The sequence below is a fragment of the Formica exsecta genome, unplaced genomic scaffold (assembly GCF_003651465.1).
Source record: "Formica exsecta isolate Colony F162 unplaced genomic scaffold, ASM365146v1 scaffold419, whole genome shotgun sequence".
NCBI classification, from domain to species: Eukaryota; Metazoa; Arthropoda; class Insecta; order Hymenoptera; family Formicidae; genus Formica; species Formica exsecta.
In genome coordinates this window covers 278,278-301,393 of record NW_021851429.1, presented here as the reverse complement: position 1 = coordinate 301,393, position 23,116 = coordinate 278,278, and the positions used below count along the sequence as shown (strand labels likewise).

General features: G+C 35.3%; 1 protein-coding gene across 2 annotated transcripts in view; it reads left to right on the top strand.

The window, feature by feature from the left end:
• Window positions 1–23,116, top strand: part of LOC115240166 (protein pinocchio) — a 41,320-nt gene that overhangs the window by 10,929 nt on the left and 7,275 nt on the right. Inside the window, exon 1 of one of the 2 annotated variants that reach the window (XM_029815142.1) lies at window positions 15,911–15,965. The exons of the other annotated variant lie outside the window; for it this stretch is intronic. Within the exon in view, the coding sequence (XP_029671002.1) occupies window positions 15,926–15,965 (40 nt within the window). The 5' untranslated portion in view covers window positions 15,911–15,925. Of the gene's footprint in view, window positions 1–15,910; window positions 15,966–23,116 lie in introns of those variants that run through there. 2 annotated transcript variants of the gene reach the window in all.

Here is a 23,116-nt window from a genome sequence, read left to right as displayed (position 1 = left end):
AGTCTTTCACAATTAATATGTATGTATAAATCGTACATCTGTATATATATATATATATATATATACAAGCATGTAGCAGATACATATATATATCAGTTACATTAATAATTGCGAAGTGCTAGAATAAAATTTGCGGTTTGTGTGTAATTGTTTTTTTCTTTTTTGTAAAAGAGGTATAAGTATAACATGCATTAAAAACAGATCTTTCGAATAAAGAAGATTTGTGGAAATATATTTGGGAGAAAAAGAAAATTTATGGCGTATCGACAAGATTTATATGTACAAATGTCTTAATATAATGTGTCTTACTCTCTTTTTTTACGAAAGAGAAGCTTGGCTTATGTGTAAAAGATAAGAAATCGGAATAAATTGTTGCGTTAAAAAACGAGGCGCCAGGCTGGTAAGTTGACAAATTGCGATAGCGTTGTCTGGCTTCGACAACGCATACAATTCTGAATTTCATGTACGCGAGATAAATTACGCAGTTGAGACAGAAATTTCCTGCGTTTATTACAGCAACGCACGCGCCACAAAAGTGATTTGCATCCGATGAATGATGAAATTATGCGAGGGCTAAACGAATCAGAGCAAAGACGCGAATGATATCTCTATTTCAAATACGCGAGCAGTGAAATTGAACGAGGATGGAAACTTTCTCTGCGAACTGTGAACCGATAACGTAACCGCACACAGGACCTATGACCTCGGAATATTTCAGTTTTAAATACTCGCATAGGAAAATTTCAATTCTATTTTGGTTCCTGTAATTTACTTCTATTTCCGCTTTGCTGCTATCGAACGAACTCGTTAAGTTTTGATTTACGGAGTCGCTCATGAAATTACGCTATAAAGCCAATTCGATTTTGTGTATCTATCATCAATCTGTCTTCAATCCTGATATATTTTTGAGGAAAAATTAAACAGCAGTTAGCCAAAAAATATAGCTTAAATATTCGTCATAAATATATTTAACTAAACTTTCAGCGATTATTTAAAAATTTTGTAAATATAGAAAAGATCATGATTATATTCCACATTTTATGTTCAACGTATCATTGAAGTTAAGTGTTGTATATGTATCGGTTTTGGAAGTAAATATTTCATAAAACGCTCAATCGTTAGATAATGCTCGCAGCATATTATAATTTTATATATTTACATATATATATTATGTACGCGCGGTTATACCATAATTCACAAATCACATTGAATAGTACGCGAAATCAGAAAATTTAAAAACCGCCCAAAATCGTATTATTTCCGCACATTTCTTTAATACAATTTCATTTACTCTCCTTAAAACAAGAATTATAAAATATTTCTTCAGATCCTTAATTAAAGAATAATCAAAAGAAATCGAATAATTGAAGAAGCCAATAAGAAATCTAAAATTCTTGTATTATTATGCAAATTCGTGAGCATGCATTCCCTATCAATCAATAGTATAACTTTTATCATCGCGAATTCTTCTCGTGAAGTAATGCGGTAGTGGCGGGATGTCCTAGATAAATTCTTCATGAATTTAAAATCTGCAAAAAGAGACTGCGCTCGCGTGACACAAGGATCGAGAATGAACTATTCAACTAAGTCCCTTGACAAAGTTGCGGAAAGTATATCGTTGATGGAAATGCGAACGCGCCGTAATAAATTTCTGGATCGACATGCGAATCGATAAGCCGATGTCGCGCAAGGATGTCTTGGGGAAAATTCAGTGGATCGAAGGAGCGAGGCCAAGCCGTCTGGATAACACGCGTAGCTCGTCTGGCCCCTTTTGCCTTGTTAAATAAAATATAAGATCGTGCGACACGCAATGGTACGGACCATTTATTTAGTTTGCTCATTTGTACCGGTCGTACTGCGGTATGCAATTATTAAACGGTTCATCCTCTCTCTGGTCGCCGACTTTGAAACGAGCGCACGCGAATCGCGAGCAACGAAGTGCAACCGGAAACGAGATATCAGAGTGAATTAAGGGATTATTCATAATTTATGATTCATCAAAATTAAATTTTTAATTAATTAAAATTAAATAGAACCTTCTTTTTTTAACATTGAATGGATTGGAAATTAAATTAGACTTGAGATAAACAGTTTTCAAATGACGGTTCTCTCGGTGAGCATAACCACGGTCCTGACAATTCCCATCCCGAGACTTTCAAGTCTGCCGTCTAAGCTTGAGCGTAAATGGTACATATTTATTATCACCATTTATGAAAAAATTTTATAATTTACGGCCTTATAAAAAAGCTCCGGCGAGATACATGCATCGTGCGGATCGACAGCAGTTATGATCACGATGAGATTTTTATGATCCATTATGTGGATAGAATAGTAGTATAATTTGTGACTAAAGAAAAAAATTATTGCGTATATACTTATATTAATTTTAAAACACGATTATAATTATATTATTTATAACATAATATATGATATATTTGTGGATTCTTTCAATATTATGGATTCATGAAAAATATCAGTACGGGAAAAAGCTGTGGGGTTTATATTAAGTTCTTTTTTGTCGCCAACTATTATAATCTCTTAAAAATTAATTAATAAAATATTTTACTAGATCGAATTTTAATAGAATCATTCTTTTGACAAATTAAGAAAGGTTAATGTATAATAATCTCAGAAAAATATCTGCGTTTGAAACAAAAGACAATTGCGGAAATATTAAGGACGACGTAATCACCGTAAATGCATATGAAAAGTGCATCGACATTTACGCGTACAGTGCGTCATACGACTATCGCTCATCACTCATTAATCCAATATACCTTAATCGAGTTAGTCGGGGAAAGCGTTTCAAGGTCGAGATTTATTGCCTCCATCGCAGATGATGGGAATTAAGGCCCGTACACAAACCAATCTGAATGCTCAATGCGAGATACAAGATTAAATCTTTCTTCTCTTGTAAAAAATTTGCTAACACTGCATTTATATTAACAATAAGACAAATCTAAAATTGATAAAATTGGAGTTATTAATAAATATTGACTTTAAAATTGACGTAAAATTTTATTTAAAAAATTTCCAATCTACTCTGTTATAGAACTGTTAATTATTAATGTTAATTATTAGATTCTCCTTTTAATTCTTCTGTTAATTATTAGATTCTCAATTACATTTGATTAGCTTTTATTTATATTAGACGCGTAAAAATGGTTTGTATTGACATGTAAAATATTAGCGATTGTTCAATGCTTTTATTGACGTACAAAGTCCTTGTCAGAAAATACTCAATATATCAAGTACTTTGAAATGACGGAAGCAGAACGCCAAGGATCGCATGCAAGGTTTGTATGCGCCTTACGTGTATTCCTCGCAAAAAAATATCAGCATTCTTCGAGCATTCTCTTCCTGCTTCATCAAGTCTCAATTTTAACGTAGTTTAACGTTTTAATCCAGTTTCCTTTTATAAATGAGTTACAATCCGACTAATTTAAATACTTCCAGAGAAATCTTCTGTATTCATGCGGAAAGAATTTCTTACATTTATTTTTGCAAATGTTTCTTTTCATAAGTAAGAGAACTCCATACAGAAAGAGAACTCAATTTGAGTTTGGACGATGAAATTCAAGGAATTTTATACGCGTCACGCGCGTACATCGAAGAATAACGAGAATCTTGTTTCTCTTCTTCTTCTTTCTTGTGTTTTCCGGGAAGGTTGATGGCTCGGGAATTGAACTTGGAATCTGCAGAAACGGCCTTGAGAGGTCGAGAACTTGTTTTCACACAGGATCGGTTGGTTACATGCCTGTATATTCTTATGTCGCTCGCAAATTTCTTTTCAAAACTTTTTATTTTTATATATTAAGGATATTTTTTTCTAGAAATATTTTGCTTTATGAATGTTTTTTTTAGATTTAATCTCGTTAAAGGCATTTTTTTTCTTTGTAGCTCTGCTTTTTTTCCAATATTATATTGCAATTTTTACAGAATATTACTCGATAGAGGAAAGGATATTTATCTCGTGTCATAATTTGAGATATTACATTGCTTCGATAGCATTTATTACACATTAAGCAAAGAGTTTGGCATTTTAAGAAAATCTCATATGTAAAAAAATATTCAATATTGGGAGATGATTCTGTGTTTTTCCAATTCCACGATTTCGACTATATACGATAACGTATGTCTGTTTTTCATTAAAAATACATAAAGTGTGCAAATATTTTTTTCTTAGCATACGAATATTTGCAGACTGTTGTAGAATAAGACGTGATTCGTACAGATCGGTTTATCTTTTCATAGAAACGATGAGAAATTTGTGACATATCTGTTTTCCTGGAAAGAGCGACATATAAACGTTTTATTGTGTTTACTTTTGTAGTTTGAGAAATGTACATTTTACTGCAACCTTGCAAGTGCATTACGCAGATTAAATGGCGCTTCACGGACTTGGAGTATTCGTCCCGCCTGTGTATGTAATATATATATTATATCGTTGATGTTGTTTCCATCTATGCATTTTTATAAAATTCATACTGGATTTTTATTTAATAGATACAAATCTATTATTGCGTAATTCAGCTTTTTCTCAATTTTTTAAAAATAATTATAACATTGCATTTATTATTTACTAATATGTACATTCTAAATACTTAGATTAAGTCTCTAACATTTTATGCGACACATGAAAAGTTAGAGGATTAAGTGTTTGAAAAATTTAACAAAATTATTTAGAAGCATTTTATCTGAAAAATAAAATACTTTTTTATTATTTTGATAATATATACATATATGTATAAGCTATACGAATTTATTTATATTCCTTCAATTTCCTTCTAATCAAAAAATTTTATCAAATTTTTGAAAATATTTAGACAAAAATATTTTTAATCTGGTAAAATATTAAAATAGAAATGGAAGAATCGATAGTATCATTAACATTTCCTTTTATCATCGATCGAGATCGCTACGCTTTTTCGATGTTTTGATGCGTTCCTTCGCGCGTGCGCGCGATGCATTTGTAAGGTTGTTGCTTGTATCATGGAATGCAGACGGAGAGAGAGTCGCAAAAACCGACATTCTTTTATATCTCGCTCTTCCTTTCTCCGTGTTTATCTTTTTCTAGTCTTTTATCCTGAGAATTCCACCGCGACGCGATGAATTTCACGAGCGTATATTATGGACCGCTTCGTGACTTTCGAAACGGCACATTAAAAAGCTTACGAACTTCATCCATTCATCTGAACTGCATTCATCTGATTTACGCTTATCCGTGTTTATGTTCATCGCATAAAACACAGACAGGGCTTTCCCGTAGCAATATATATTGAAGATAGATTAAAGCTTATTCTTATATTTAGTAAAATTTAGATTGTCTGTATGCAGTGCAAATATAAGGGATATATATATTAAGATATAAATTTGATGAAATTAAAAGGTATATGTATAAAAGAAATTATATTTCTAAATATTAATATTTCAAAAACAATATCTCAATCTTTATTATTTTAAACCCAGATCGGATCTCAACAAGAAAATATTACAAGTTCTTAAATATACTTCTCGAATATTCGTAAAATACTTTAATTAACAAATATTGATTTAAATATTAAGTGATAATTTTGAAGCAAGAATAAAATGTATGACGTCTATCGATTTATCGTATTTATTTGGCACCGCACAACAAGAAATCGACGTTTCTTCAAGCGCATGCTTGGTGACATTCAATTCGATATTCCTCCACTTTTACATTTTTTCCGTTTGCGATAAAGTTTATCAGAGCAGAGCCATGTAAGATAAAAATCTCTTATCGGTCGAAACATTGGCGATTGCACTTAATATTCTGTAGTTTAATGAAACAATAACATGAATGGAAATTTTTTGTATGACTTACGGGCGTTATATTAACGACGGGGAATAGATTTCTTTTCGCAGCAAAGTACACAATCGTATATTATTAAAATATTTTATATAAAATATAAAAAAATAAAGAATAATTTTTGTTCTAGAATAAACAATTCGATTTGGTTTCTCGACTGAATTTTAAATATGCGCGATCCTTTTTCGTCTATTTTCGAATTGTTTTAATCGAGATTATTTGAACATGGTATGATCGATTAATGTCACTACGAGACGATTCACATCTTCTTATGACTGGCTTAAACTGGTTTCATTTAAGGATCGTGTGAGGCGGAGAGATTGTATGGTATTTTGTCTATGACATCTGAGATAACGGCGTAGTTACTGATGGATGGGATATTCCGATGACACCGATAAGAGATATTTTAAATGCATTTCGGTCATTTTCACTTAGTATTGTCTTCCAATGCTATTTCATTAGCAATACGCAGCAGAAAATTGTATATATTAATAATAATATTCGATTTACTCAATATTTTATTTCTCTTTATCGTGTAACAGCAATATATTGCACAAATAGTATTGTGTCGAAAAAAATTATAAGTTTTGCAATTGCAATATCTCTTATCAGTGCTTTTGTCGAATGCTTCCATTGCATGTAAGAATATTGTTTTGATAAACATTGAAAATTTTTCTGCATCTCTTTTTTTTTTTGCTCGAAAAGTGGATATTTATATTTAATATCTTTTTATACGCATTTTTCGTAATGTTTTTTGTAAATAATCGCTTGTTTTTTCAAAAGCTTGTTTTTCGCGTTATTATGTCATGAAAATATTAATACAATTTGTAAGATAAATACAAATATATGCATTATATATTTTATATAGTCTATTCGCGAATCTGTATAAGGAGGGGAGGGGGGGGGGGAGAAGAACATTCAATAATGACGTCAAACATATTACAATAATTTACAGAGATTTTTGCACGCGCCAAATGTGACTTTTCGCTTTTAATATCTCATATATATATAACTTGGAACGGATTATTTATTTTGATTTATATTTATACATCTAAATTATTTTTCTATTAAGAAAAAAATTTTAATAAGCGTATTAGTATTTTTTCTTAATAAAAAGTTGACACGGAATTAAATCGAGAATAAAGATTTTATTATCTGTTTGTCTTTTCTCGAAGTCTTATTCCCGAGGGATTATAAACAATTAATTCGCTTGCTAATGAACATGATTTTTTAGATGTTTACGTTTCTTTGATTATCGATGTCGATTTATCTGTTATTTGTTTTATTCATTGGACAAGGGTTCGCTAATAGACTTAGCAGAAATCAAAGGCCTTCCCGGCTAATCATAAATAATCGAAACTGTTTCTGGACGATATCGACGATCGAAACGCGACCTATACATTGCATTATTTAACTTATGTTAGCTCAAGGACAGCGTCGCGATCTTTCGCGGAAATGCATTTTATATATCCTTCAAATTTTAATCTATCGAGTCCTTGAATGGATGCGTTTACAACCACTTTTACGGCCGCCTTAAATTGCCGTTGGGTCCAATAATTTCTCTCATAAAATTATACAGGTCTACATAGCGATAAAACTGGTGCAATTTAGGAGATAGAACGCCAATTTTTAAACCTATTTTACGTAGCTTATTCATAAAACAAGAGACGAGAACTAAACGAGGAACGAGGATGATTCCTCCCTGCTTTTGTCGGGAAATCGATCGAATTTTAATCGATCTAAATCGAATTGCTTATCAGAGCGAAATATCACACAAGCCACTAATTATTTGCGACACACTAACATAAAAGCCGACGCAATAAAGTGCGCTTAATGTATTAAATACGCTCTCTACATGTGAATTATTTGCGACTTATAACAAAGCTTTTACAGCATTGTCACGAGTCATTTGAGTGTACTTAGCTTCTCCTTCATGATAAACTTTCCAGGTACTGGAAGCACTCCCACTAATGTCAAGGTGTACCCCTTTTGGGAGGATTGCATTATATAATTTGGTAATATAATATATAATTTGTAATTTATTTTATAAATGTGGGATTATACCTATATTGCACACATTTTAACATAAGTAAGTAAATATACAGTTAAAATTAAATATTCGCGCGGATAATAGTATTCGAGAATATAATTAGATTTGCCGAACGTGTTTACAGTTTACACGATAAATCTCGATCGAGTGAATCTCGAGATAAATAATAACACTTTATATAACGTAAGAAAATGAGCACTAAACATCATGTAAAGTAATTTAATTCATTATCGCCGCGACATATTTAAGGCAATATAAAATAAATTTATGCGAAATAATATATTTTTAAAAAATTTTAAATTAATTATTAATTAAGCGATTGATATATTACAATACATTTCATTACGTTAATCCATTTAATTACTTTAATTGACTTTTGATGACAATTTACATCTTATTATGTAAAACTGTGATATATTTTTTGAGAGTTTATTGTATAACATAGTTGACGTAAGAATTCCGGATAAGCTACTTGGTAGCGTCTCGCTATCATTATTGTACAAAATGTATTTACCGTATCGAACCAATAATACTGCCAATTTAAAAAGATTTCTCTGAGAAATATTCAAATAAACTGTGCATAAATCCGGATTTTATATTGTGTATTTATTTGGAATATTAATTCTCGTGTATTACCAAAGTTAAAGTAAAAACTATATAAATAATTTTTTTAATTTAAATCAGCTGCAGTGTGCAACATGTATGGAAAAGAAACATCCTTTTTTTACATTTTATGAAACATTTTTTGCGTTGAATTTACATATGAAATAAACGGCTCGTAAATCTTTTTGAAAAGAAAACTATTTTAATGTCAAATATATCAATGTCTTTTTGATGATAAATTTTTGCGAGCAATGTATTAAGTAGAATAAAGACGAGAGCTCATGTTTTTCGGAAATTTAACTTTGATCGAGGTCGGGAGTTAATAAAACGTGACAGGCGCTTGTTACGCGAAAGCACAGGATGAAAAATATGTTAATCTCCGGTATCACGAGACTGCCGGCTCTCACGTGATCTTATCACATGAGGAGCACAGTGAACAGCGTGAATAATTATTGCTTCGCGATATCGCGATCGAGACGATCACGAGAAACCAGATACGAGCATGGCTTTTATTACGCGCTAAATTATCGCTCGCAAACTCGATCGTGGAGTACTTTTTTGCGCCCAGAATTATACGCTATACGCGGATCATCACACACACACACACACACACACACACACACACACACACACACACACACACACACACACACACACACACACACACACACACACACACACACACACACACACACACACACACACACACACACACACACACACACACACACACACACACACACACACACACACACACACACACACACACACACACACACACACACACACACACACACACACACACACACACACACACACACACACACACACACACACACACACACACACACACACACACACACACACACACACACACACACACACACACACACACACACACACACACACACACACACACACACACACACACACACACACACACACACACACACACACACACACACACACACACACACACACACACACACACACACACACACACACACACACACACACACACACACACACACACACACACACACACACACACACACACACACACACACACACACACACACACACACACACACACACACACACACACACACACACACACACACACACACACACACACACACACACACACACACACACACACACACACACACACACACACACACACACACACACACACACACACACACACACACACACACACACACACACACACACACACACACACACACACACACACACACACACACACACACACACACACACACACACACACACACACACACACACACACACACACACACACACACACACACACACACACACACACACACACACACACACACACACACACACACACACACACACACACACACACACACACACACACACACACACACACACACACACACACACACACACACACACACACACACACACACACACACACACACACACACACACACACACACACACACACACACACACACACACACACACACACACACACACACACACACACACACACACACACACACACACACACACACACACACACACACACACACACACACACACACACACACACACACACACACACACACACACACACACACACACACACACACACACACACACACACACACACACACACACACACACACACACACACACACACACACACACACACACACACACACACACACACACACACACACACACACACACACACACACACACACACACACACACACACACACACACACACACACACACACACACACACACACACACACACACACACACACACACACACACACACACACACACACACACACACACACACACACACACACACACACACACACACACACACACACACACACACACACACACACACACACACACACACACACACACACACACACACACACACACACACACACACACACACACACACACACACACACACACACACACACACACACACACACACACACACACACACACACACACACACACACACACACACACACACACACACACACACACACACACACACACACACACACACACACACACACACACACACACACACACACACACACACACACACACACACACACACACACACACACACACACACACACACACACACACACACACACACACACACACACACACACACACACACACACACACACACACACACACACACACACACACACACACACACACACACACACACACACACACACACACACACACACACACACACACACACACACACACACACACACACACACACACACACACACACACACACACACACACACACACACACACACACACACACACACACACACACACACACACACACACACACACACACACACACACACACACACACACACACACACACACACACACACACACACACACACACACACACACACACACACACACACACACACACACACACACACACACACACACACACACACACACACACACACACACACACACACACACACACACACACACACACACACACACACACACACACACACACACACACACACACACACACACACACACACACACACACACACACACACACACACACACACACACACACACACACACACACACACACACACACACACACAACCGCGAAGATAATTAGAATACTAATTGCGAGTGCGTATACGTGATCTATGTAGCTATTGCAATAATGAATTATTCGATAATAAAAGTATACGTTACTTTATATATTATAGTTTTATGGCGACACCATGTGTCGACGATACCAATGAGAGATATTGTAACTGCATTTTTGGAATTTTCAATATAAATTATGATTATTTTCTAATGCTATTTCATCAAAAATAGTATATCTAAAAAAATATTACAATTCTGTGCAATTCCGTGTTGAATATTATTATATTTTATTTGTATCTTTTGTAATTTATAAACCAATAACTTTTTCAAGAGAAAAAATTATTATACAAATAATTGTGAAAAGTTACAATTTTTTGCAGTTACGATATATTTTATCGGCGATATTAATAAAAATAATTGAAAATCAATACTCTTAATAAAAAGAGAAACTCTACTCTTATAAACAAATTTGATAAAACTTTTAATTGATGTTTGTGAAAGAGTCATACGGAGTCATAAAAAATTTGATAATATTAAATAATTATACTTAACGAAATGACAACGTTATCTTTACAAGTGTCGCAATTATTTAACGCACTATAAAATTGTGGATTTATGATCCAAAAACATGGCCAATGTTTCATTCAAATATATGAATTATTTTCTCATTAAATTATAGCTTACATTTGTAATTTTTGTAATCTATTAAATTTCTCCTTCAGATTAATCGCAGTGAAACAAATATAAATTCCGCATGTTTGCGATGTCGTCATTCAATTATTAATTACGTCACGTTTGCGTTAATCGATTGTAAAAAATCGCTGATGTTCTTAGCTGCTTTATAATGATGTCATTATGCGATGTCCATGACGTCGTTCCGGACTTACTGACCAGTGACAAGTGCAATATCGATCGGGAGTATATTATTATTATACCTTGAGCATCTCTCATAAAGAACTATAGTATAGTTTTTGCATGATAGGGATTAATAAAGGAGTGGGAAGTGGTTTGTGCTTTAATGTTCACTACGGGAAAATTAGAGATCATCGTTGAAAAGTTTGTGTAATTAAAAAAAAAAAAAAAAAAAAAAAAAAAATAAGAGCATGATGACTCGCGGGATGCCTCGTGCGTTCGCAAATAGATTGCGACGCGAAAAAAATGTGCGAGTGTCGGCACGTGTTTCCACGTGTAGGTTGCTTGAATGCTTAGCACGCGACAGTCTACTTCTACTTCATCGTTGTAATACATCCACACAAGCGCACACGCTCGAACGGACATTGAATAGCACTCTTTGCACGTGTCTTGCCAATTCATCGGCCACCTACAGATTGTGTGTTGGTGTACTCCGCCCACTCGTAAGATTTTGTAAATAATAGTTACACCACGTGTAACTATTATTTACAGCTGCGGAGAAAGCTCGAGTCTTACGCCAAACTGATAAAATGGACTGTGCAAGATTAATGTATTAACGGGTATTGAAGCGTCGAGAAATATTGTATATCAGTTTTCGGCGACATTGTTACCGCAAGGTTCTGATATCATTATTTAAGCAGATGCATTATCGCGAGTTTATCATGTATATATCCGTTGATATGGTTCGATTGTACTTTATTGTTAAAGGAACAAATTTCTTCTATTAGCGTTTGATTAATTGCTCAATTTTTTTCTCATTTTGAAAGTTGAACTATGGAAATATTTAACGTATAAAGTATTCATCAAACTGCTTTCTTTCACAGCTGTGATATTTTTTTCATAGACGAAAGCTACAGCATAATTTTGTCGCGAATTATCGATCTTATTTAAAGTGAGCTTATAAAGTCCATTACAGTCAATCAAAATTTTACGAGAAGCTATTTCCTCTCCGATGCTCTTTACACGCCCTTTACATTCATAATCAGATAAAAAGCGTCGGAAATCATTGACAAAGTCTACTGGCTTACAGACCCGGAATTTACCTGGAAAGTGAATATTCTTAACGTTTTACCTTATAACGGACTTTTAACCTTTTCCACGGTATATCATTATGCACTGCTCAAAGCCTCGTGACCTCGACGCACGTACGCGTATCATTCAACCTATTAAACATAGGGAAAGTGAGAAAAAATTCCACAAATCGTAGGAGGAAAGTCAATTTTTTTTCTTCGACATGTTCTTTCAATCTTTTAACATGAACATCGTTATATCCGGTGTGCATCGGTAGTTAATTAACTCGGGTAGTCATTAACTCGCTCGGTAAATTAGCTGCGGATCACGTGACGGATACGCCGATGGAAAAGCGAGTACGATTATCTTGGATGGAACATCATGGAAGGGGAATGTTAGTGTCATTTGTGACGAAACGACCTCGTATTTGAAGTAAAACGTTAGTAATATTATGCATATATATGTATATAGTATATATAGTAATTTTGCATGATACGTTCGAGCTTTAAGGCCGCAGTCACATGTTCATGGTTTTGACGTATTTGACACGCGGGGCAAATTACAAGATTGACAATTATCGTAAGTTATCGACAAACACGTTCGATAAAGTCCGACAAATTGTATAGTGAGATATAGATCATTGATATCTACGCTTTTTGCGTCATCCGATTGTGATCCAATAACATTCCGGATCCGTACATCGACATTCGCGAGATCGTAGCTTTTGTAATTTATCGGCGCAATGTCGTAGATAACTGAAAGAAACCGAAATTTATTACGCAAAACACATCTGGCCACTTATTTATATATTTACGTAAGAAATGGAAATTAATATGTGTTTGTTAATTAATTTTCTATCAATCTCTCTTTAACGGGAATTTTAGCGGAAGTAATTAGGAGGGGGGAGTTATATTTAACATTAAAAATTAAATTATATTATTTCCAATTTTTAGAGAGTAAATAACAATCCTATTTTATTTAATAAGTGAGTATGTGCATGTAGAGATATAAATCATAATCGCGATATATCGTTGCGATAATATTGCCAAAGATTGTTATCAAGTAATAGACGTAAAATCTGCTACTTGTAAATTGTACTTATATTTTTTATTTACCAGACAGTTTAATACTCTCACCATGAATATATTATTTTATAACATATTGTTCAGCTACATCCCGACGCTTTCTAAACATTTGAAAATGTCAAACTATGTTGCAAAGGTGAGAGTCGTCTGTGCGAGAGATCGAACGCTTCTCTTCGTTCCATTCCTATCGTTCTTATATTTTGCGTTCCATCTCCGAAAATCTTCGAGGGGTGTTTCGGCATATTTTTCCTTTCATTTCACAAATCGATTCAGCCTTATCCTTTGAGATCTTATCCTTTGAGAAAGTCGCTGTTGCAGCGTGAGAACTGTCATGCAAAATCGTTCTCGGCAGAAAATCGATAACTCGATATTCGTTCGATGAATTTTGAAGATCATCGAGTTGGAACACCATGCGCGTCGACAGGGATAAAAAATAATACATGTTCGACTCTTCTCGATAGCTCCATTCTCGTGAATGGCGTTCGGATTTCTTGCGATCTATTCCCTTTCCCGACTTTCCTACATAGGAGGTACTACAATTCCCAATATCCATTTTAATGTCATATTGTCCGGGACGAATTTAAAAAGTTCACGTTATTTAGAAAAATGAAATTTTAAATAGATTTCTTGCAATTTATTTTTTTTACGACTTTTTTACATAGAATGTGCTACAATTTCCAATATCTATTTCAATAATATATTTTTCAAAATAAATTTGAGGCAATTTCCATCTCATTAGAAAATATAAAATATTAGATAAGATATCATAATGATATTTTCAACTAATTAAAACTTTTTCTAATAATAATAATAATAATAATAATATAAGCTTCTATCATTAAAACTTTCTAATATATATATATTTCCTTTCTCGATTTTTCTACGTAGGAGGTACTACAATTCCCAATATCCATTTTAATGTCAATTGTCCGGGACGAATTCAAAAAGTTCACGTTATTTGGAAAAATGAAATTTTAAATAGATTTCTTGCAATTTATTTTTTTTTACGACTTTTTTACATAGAATGTGCTACAATTTCCAATATCTATTTCAATGATATATTTTTCAAAACAAACTTGAGGAAATTTTTACATCATTCGAAAATATAAAATATCAGACAAGGTATCATAATCATATTTTCAACTAATTAAGACTTTCTAATATAAGTTTCTATTACATTAGAATTTTTTAATATATTAATTTTTTCAAGCTTTTAATAATACTCCCCAATGTTTCAAAAAAAAAAGTCGGCATCAATTTTCCAAATCATATACATATGTCAAAGACCAATTCGCTGCACGAGCGAGCGCATACTGCGCCGCATCGGCAATCGGCAGAAGCAGAATGCAGAATTCGTGTCGCGCTTTCCCCACTCTTGGAACATCTCCCCACCATCGTTCAACCTATACCATACTGATATAAGGACCCCGCCCGGCCGTGGGGTTTCAGTCTGATTCGTGACGCTGCTAAGAGTGGTTGTTCCGACGTTTTACTTGCGAACATCTCGTTCGATTTCCGTTCGTTGTGACCGTTATTAGGACGCGCCAAGGAATTGCAAACAACATCTGACGCCTACAATATTCAGTGCCACAGCTGTTCGCTAACACGAGATCTCATTTTTCCTCAACGATTCGACTAAGAGAGAGAGAGAGAGAGAGAGAGAGAGAGAGAGAGATAGACAGACAAGTAAGTCGTATGTACATTCATTTATTGCGTCTCCCTTTGCAGTTGTGCGAGTGAGAGGGAACGACAGTGAGAATGATGTATCGACGAGAGACTTGGGGCGCGAGATTCCTGCGTGAGTTAGGGGCGACCACCGACGCGCGCTGCCTTTAGATAGACGGTTCCCTTTGATGTACGGGCGGAATGGAAAAATACCCGGAGCAAAATCCGTACGAATTAAATTAGGACGAAGATCGTACGCGTTTTCTCGTTTTATATCGCGAATCGATTTTTCACGGATGTATTTTTCCGCAAAAAGATCTCGTAAAACTAGATTCTTGTTTTCTGTTTTTTTGTTTTTTTTTTTTTTTTTGCAATTTTTGTTACCTTAAAGCGAATATTAATTATGTCACCGAAATAAGATCTATGTATTTGTTTATACTTTATTAATTTTTTATTTTTCAAACGCTTTATTGTCGGAGAGAAGGTTGAAAGATGCTAGTCTCGTATACAAAAATATGCAATTATTATAACAGATTTAGCTTTTATTGTTTACTTTCTTATTAATATGTAATATTTTGTATCTCTTTCATAGCAGACGAGAGCCTCATTCTATGCGTAGCAGAAGCTGCGTAATTCCGTTCTTTTGATACATCCGCGATGACTCTCGGAGAGACGCTTTCACCACGATTTCGTTCCGAGAAAGCTAACAAGGGAGAGAGAAAGAAAGATAGCTCTCTTTTTATGTCGCAAGATCGAATTACGCAGTAAAAACGATGGTACACGTTGTATACATCCGTATGTGGGCGCCAGTTGTAGTCAGGAAAGAATGACATGACAGGAAAAGGGGAATAGTTGACGAGTTTTAAAGTAACAACGTTACTACAATAAATTCGAATGACACAATGCTTACACGAACGTTCACCATAAATCTTGTCCGGTGCCATAAATGGCAATGCAATTTACGTTTATTGTCAGCCGTCGAAATAAGATTTCGTTAATAGCTCGAAGGCTTGAACCAATCCTTAAATAGATAGACGTTAGGTAGAACGAGAGAAGAAAGAGAAATATGTGTATCTAATTTTTTACTTTCATACACAATATTTAGTTTTTGAAAAGATTTCAAGATTTTCACGCCATTTGTAAAATAATAATTTTTAACGAAACAGGGAATAATGCACTGTTGCAATTTAAATAACAGTTGTAACAGTTGCCTTCTTTTCACGTGTCAAAATTATAGCACGCGATATTATCGTTTGTCATTGAAAGCTTGCCAAAGCGGAGAATTAAATAATCGGATAATAACCGGTGGCCGAAGGACGACAATCTCCGGAGAGGTAGCTTTATTTCCCGCCTAATGGTTTGCGATAAGCACGAGGATTTTTTTCTCGCTCCTCTTCGTAGTCGTCGTTGCGACGAACGAACGAACGACCGACCGAATGAACGCGAGCTTGTGGAAGAGAATCAATACTCTTGCGTGCGAGACGAGCGGGTTCTTCGTTCGGCGCCCAACTGGCGGCCATCGACCGGAAGATTGCATCGCGGAAGTGCATTTTGCACGCTTTGTCGACATAGTGGAAAATTCTGATGAAAACTTCCGCTCGATTATTATAGCGAAAACACAAATTACATCTTTTGTATAATTAAGAGGCGCGATTAAATCTTTTAAAGTTAAATGTTCAAAGCGTATAGAGATACGTAACGTAAAAGTAAAATCTTAGGAAATGATAAATAATTTTTTTATTTAATTAAATTGAAATAAAATTATCTGTAAAAAAAAACAAATATGCTGTTCTTGATACATCTTGTGTAACTATACATATATACTTGAGATGAGAATTAATCGGATTTATCGAAACGTACACGTGAGAGGATCGCATTGACCCTATTTCATTCGAGAATCAATCGAAAGAGACCGTCGGTGACTCGTCGGCTGGCAAACATCGCAAACGTAACTTTAAGTAGGTATACCACTTTCAAAACACAAATGGCGCAGTTATCGGCTACGAATGCAACGAGGTCAGTCCTTCTTGTCGTCAGCTTCTCTCGTCGCGAATGTAAGAAGCGACATCGGGGAACCCGTTATGCCATTGGCATGGCCGCAAATGTCCGAAGGCGGAATTTTAATTTCTCAATCCTGTTAACGCTTCGCGACATTTCAGCGTTCTGCTGCAATTGCACGGCTGCTTTCTATTTATCGATATGCGATATGCATCGTCGTTTATTGTACGAGTAGCGTATATTACGTGAAAAACGGTTTATTCATCCAACAGAATTAATCTTCAATAAACTATCGAATTTTATATCGAGTTTATTAAACATCGATAACTGCGTGACTTTTTTTAATTTCACGAATTAATAATTATTTTTTATTTCACCAATATTTACTACTATTATTTAAATTATTTTTGTGCGACTCTGTAACTCTCTTCTGGGGGAACCTTCCCTTTTACTGATCGGTCTTGAGCAAAACCGCAAGCTGGTTTCGCACTTTCGCATGGAAGCCTCCTTCCAGCCGACCTGATTCCATCCCGGCGCGACCTAACGCGCATCCGTCGTCGTATATGTGTATGCAAGTGTGTGTGGGTGTTATCCAGAATAGCCCGGTGTCGATCGATATCCCGATACGCCCCCGCGCCGCTTCATCCGTACAGCTGCAGCAGCGTACCTCTCGTGGGTTGTTGGCCTGATTTCCACCCTACGGAAGGGCGATGGGAAGCTGCAATTCACGCTGCCCTCTCGCCGCCAACGGTGGAAACCCCAATACCGAAAATTATTTTGTAAACATTGAGGGAAAATCCGGATATTGGAATTTATTTTATTTTATTTTTTAAATTTTTCTCTCCCTCCCTAATCTCTTCTGGCATTTAGAGACCGATATTTAGTGAAAAAGATTAGCCAATATATTGGAGGGAATCTAAAATATATTTCAGTGTCACGCATAAAATTTACGTTCTCAATTTAATCTTTTTGAGAAAATGCATTTTTAGTTTAAAAAAAAAAAATAATACATTTAGCGACTCTTTAGCGTTCCGCGAATGCGAATCGCGAGCCACTTGCATTTCATCGTCTCTATTCCCGTCGAATCTAAATGGAACGAAAATATCCTTGTGTGGACGGGTAGCCTTTTCTCGGGCCGGTTGCCAAACGATTCGCGGACTGGTTTCACATGCCGGAGCAGGTCGGATATGTCTCGAGCTAATCTTAGGATTTAATTGTTCGCGAGAGAGAATAGACTCGCGGCTAAGAGAGCTCGCCTTTAAGGGAATCGTATCGTGCAACGTGAAACTGCGAGATTCATTTAAAGCTACAAGAAGATTAAAAGCTAAAGAAAGGAGAAAATTACCATTGGATAATTTTGATACGCGAAATTTGAAGTAATTGTACATTAATTTTGAATAATTGCATTCGTCAAATAATTAAACAAGTTAATTAGAGCAGGCAGAAATATTTTTGTAATTTTCAGAATAAATTAATTATTTTTTCATTTCTTTTACCTTAATTCTTTTGAATAATTTGTTTTTTTAAGAATACACATGAGTTACAGCATTCTAATTCAAACGCAATTATTAACGGAAGGATATGACCAATTAGCCCCAAGTTTTTGAAGATGACTCATTAAATGGAAAAGTCCGTAGATAGAAATTTGTTTCTCGCTAATGCGTTCGTAATTATTAGTTTGTACTAAATATTGGAAAATTGGCACTTTTTACGGAAGTACTTAGCGTTAACTGAACGAGAATCTCTCATTTTCCAAAGTCATTAATGTAGACATTAGTAAAGTAACATAAACACGGATGTTGTTGGTTGATAATAGTGTATCAGTTACATATGCAATTGAAAATTGCTGATCTCTTGCATCTTTCATAAAAAATTATCCTATAATTTTTACATTCAATGTGTGAGTTTTTCTTGTGATTTATGTAAAATCATATTTCTTAGCTTGTTCAAAACATGCTTTCCACGCATACATTTATGCTCCTAGAAATTCTTTCTAATTATTTCAAGATTAACAATTCTCTGGAAATAATCCTTTGTTTTGTTTCAAAGTGATTAAATCCGAATCGATCTTTCTCAAAGAATTCTATGAAATATAATATGATGGCTTTAGCACATTTTGTATTTTCTCAAAGAACGGTCATCGATCACAGCTTTGCAAATGTTATCGTAAACCGATATATGCGTCTGGTCTTTTCTATGCGAGAAGGGACGTTATAAATAATCTCCGAGACCAACGTCACATAACATCGTGGAATTGACGTTATCTGTGTCGTCGCGGTTATGGCGTCATTCATCTCGCGAGCGTAATCCTTCGTCACGAAAAATCTGCTTCATAATTCAAGCTACGTCGTCGTAAAAGATAGAATGAATACGAAATGATTTATACCCGCGGCGCTATATTGGACTTACATGAGGTGATTTGGCCGAGAAAATATGCAGAGAGAAAGGCAAAGAATTTTTGGAGAATCTTCTGTCTCATATCTTGTAACATTTTCTCTCTCTAATGTCATCGATATTTATTTTAAATAGTCTACTGAATAATTTATTTGCGACAATTGCAAACTTGATAGGGTCTGCTGTGACGCACAATAACATTTGCGAAAATAATGTTTGTTGCTGGAAGCTATCAAATCTTATCCGATAATAACATTCGATCCGCTTATAGGATTATTCCAAGAATAGTGCTTGCAAATGCGAAAAGAATTAGATTGCATATATACATTCATACGTATCAACGAATCGGAAGTGGCATTGATATAATCCGGTTATTTATAGTTTGCAATGTCTATAGTTGTAGCCTATAGTTCTATTTTTGTAATGAAGTATCATTAATATCTCACGGTGCGTCGCGAACGGCCGGCGAGGATCTCGCTTTATTGTTTATGTTTATGTTATTCTTTGTATTCGGTATCAGTTTTCATTCGCGTTCTTTTTATCACCTGCTCTTCTCCGCGAAAATTCGAGAAACTGGATGATTTTTTCGCAAAAGGGATAGCTTTTTTTATTTTATTTCCTTTTTCATTGAAATAATTTACAAACTTTCTGGAATTAAAAAGATCGATTATATTTGTTATTTTTTGTAATTAATATATTGTTTTCTAATTAATAAAGTATAATTATAATAAATTGTGCGATCTTGGCATTTTTGAAAATGATATTCTGAGAATGAAGAGTCATAGATTTATTTTCGAAATTCTTGATGTTGCTCGCTAACGTAATCACACACATTACTTGCGTCTACTTAATTTACTGACTCACTGTCATCAGACATGCTCAACATGACATTATGTAGTTGTGACATGTACCATAATTCTCATACACGAGATACGCGACGACTACGCATTAGTTGCCAAAATTATCAAGTACCGGAAAGAGATAGCGGTTCTTAATCTTTCCGGAATTTTTTCTTTATCCGCCACATTGGCTATTTTTTCGAGATAAATTTCAAAACAAATTCTAAATAAAAACATTCGTTAATATCTTTAAATATTTTTAATATATGATATTTATTAATAATTTATATCTCTGTATATTAGATAAGATGTTGGGTGCTTCGATAATAAATATATTATTGGCGTAACTCTCCATAATTGCAAAATGCGTTTTACTCGAGTCCTCGTGCGTAACATATAAACAAGATACCGAGAGATTATACTTTTTATAGGACATTGCGGTCAGGCGACCATAATTTTATTCAATGAGGAAAACGATAATAATTTGCTCGAGATTGGTTACCACGTAGCCGACGACGCGCGAAGAAAAAGAAATGTGGTCACATAATAGTTAATATGTACAATTGTGCAACGGATGCGCAAAAGACGTACGCAAACATAATCTAAGAAACGAAAACATTTCCGGTAAGGATAAATCTTTGACGTATATTTTATACGCGATGCTAACAAAGTGTCATCCACGTTAAGCCCACAAGATTCGCTCATAGAAAAATTCGCGAAATAATGTACAATTTCAAGAAGAACTCTGCTCGTGGGCGTGTTCTCGTACCATGTCGTACGAGCGTGTCGCACGATAAACTTTTATCAGTGCGACTTGCAATTTGGCATATTATCCTGCCCGTGTTATCGGCGTTTCAGTCCGCTCAATTCACTTTCATTGGATCGTTGTTATTAAAACATCGTCTCGAGGGTTTAGTTTGCATTCTTGCGCGCCGACTCAAGCCGATATATATCGATTACTACATCTCGAGGAATGTCGGGAATTCGCGCGGTCGCGCGGGGTGACTGGTTTTATCAACGATTACGCTATCGCGGTTAAACGAGAACCCGAGGCGCGTGCACGCATACGTAACGCGCAGTTCCATGGTCCCCTGAAGGTTTAATAAATGCAAATGCAAATCGATCGGTTCGGTGCGACGTAGTACTAGGTGGTGACAACGCGAGATATCGATCCTACGCTGTGTGTACACTTTTAATACGGCCTGCAACGAAACACGAATCGTATAATATTTGCGAATAATCAAATCTCTCGTTTGTTCGCGATTAATTCATTCTCGTGGAATCGCGAAACTAACTCGACACACGTTTTCTTTTTCGAACGCAAAGTACACATATTTTACGTATTTACTAAAAAATCGTCAAATAATATGACGGATTTTAAGAATGTCGATGATAAGGAAGTTTGTTTGAAATATCTTGTATTTATATTTGTTCTCTTCGCTTACGCGCGTTTAAATCAATAATATCTGGAGAAATGTGTCTATATAGATCTATAGGTCTTTATTGTATAATTTATGACAGCGATGTTATTTATTTCTACTGTGTATCAGACGGAGATTGTCGAAAGAATTCCTTATCTGACGCCGTTTCATGCTCGGACCATTTTCATTTCTAGCGATATATCCGTGTCTCTGACACGTGTCAGCCACAGAAAATCCTTGACTCTCTCTTCACTATGATTGCAAGGCTATCGACGATTTTAAAATGATTCACGATTTTGTAACAAATCTCCGGCTAATTTATCGAACCAGATGTTTCCTCGATTATATCTGTCGTTTTTCATCATACGATCGACATTTTATCTCTTGTATTTACACTCTCTACCATGTAAATTAATCTTATTTGATAAAAACAAGGATTGAGAGAAAAATAAAACAAGTCATAGAGCATTATTTTCCCGCGTTGATTTTGTAGGCAAGATTCCTGTTAGATATCGATCAAGCAGAAAATTGGTGAAACGAACAATAGGTGAAAAAATGCAAAGTCGTTCTTTCGTCCCGTGATTACGCAACTTATGATGGAAACCGAATTGCTTTATCAATATCATCGACAC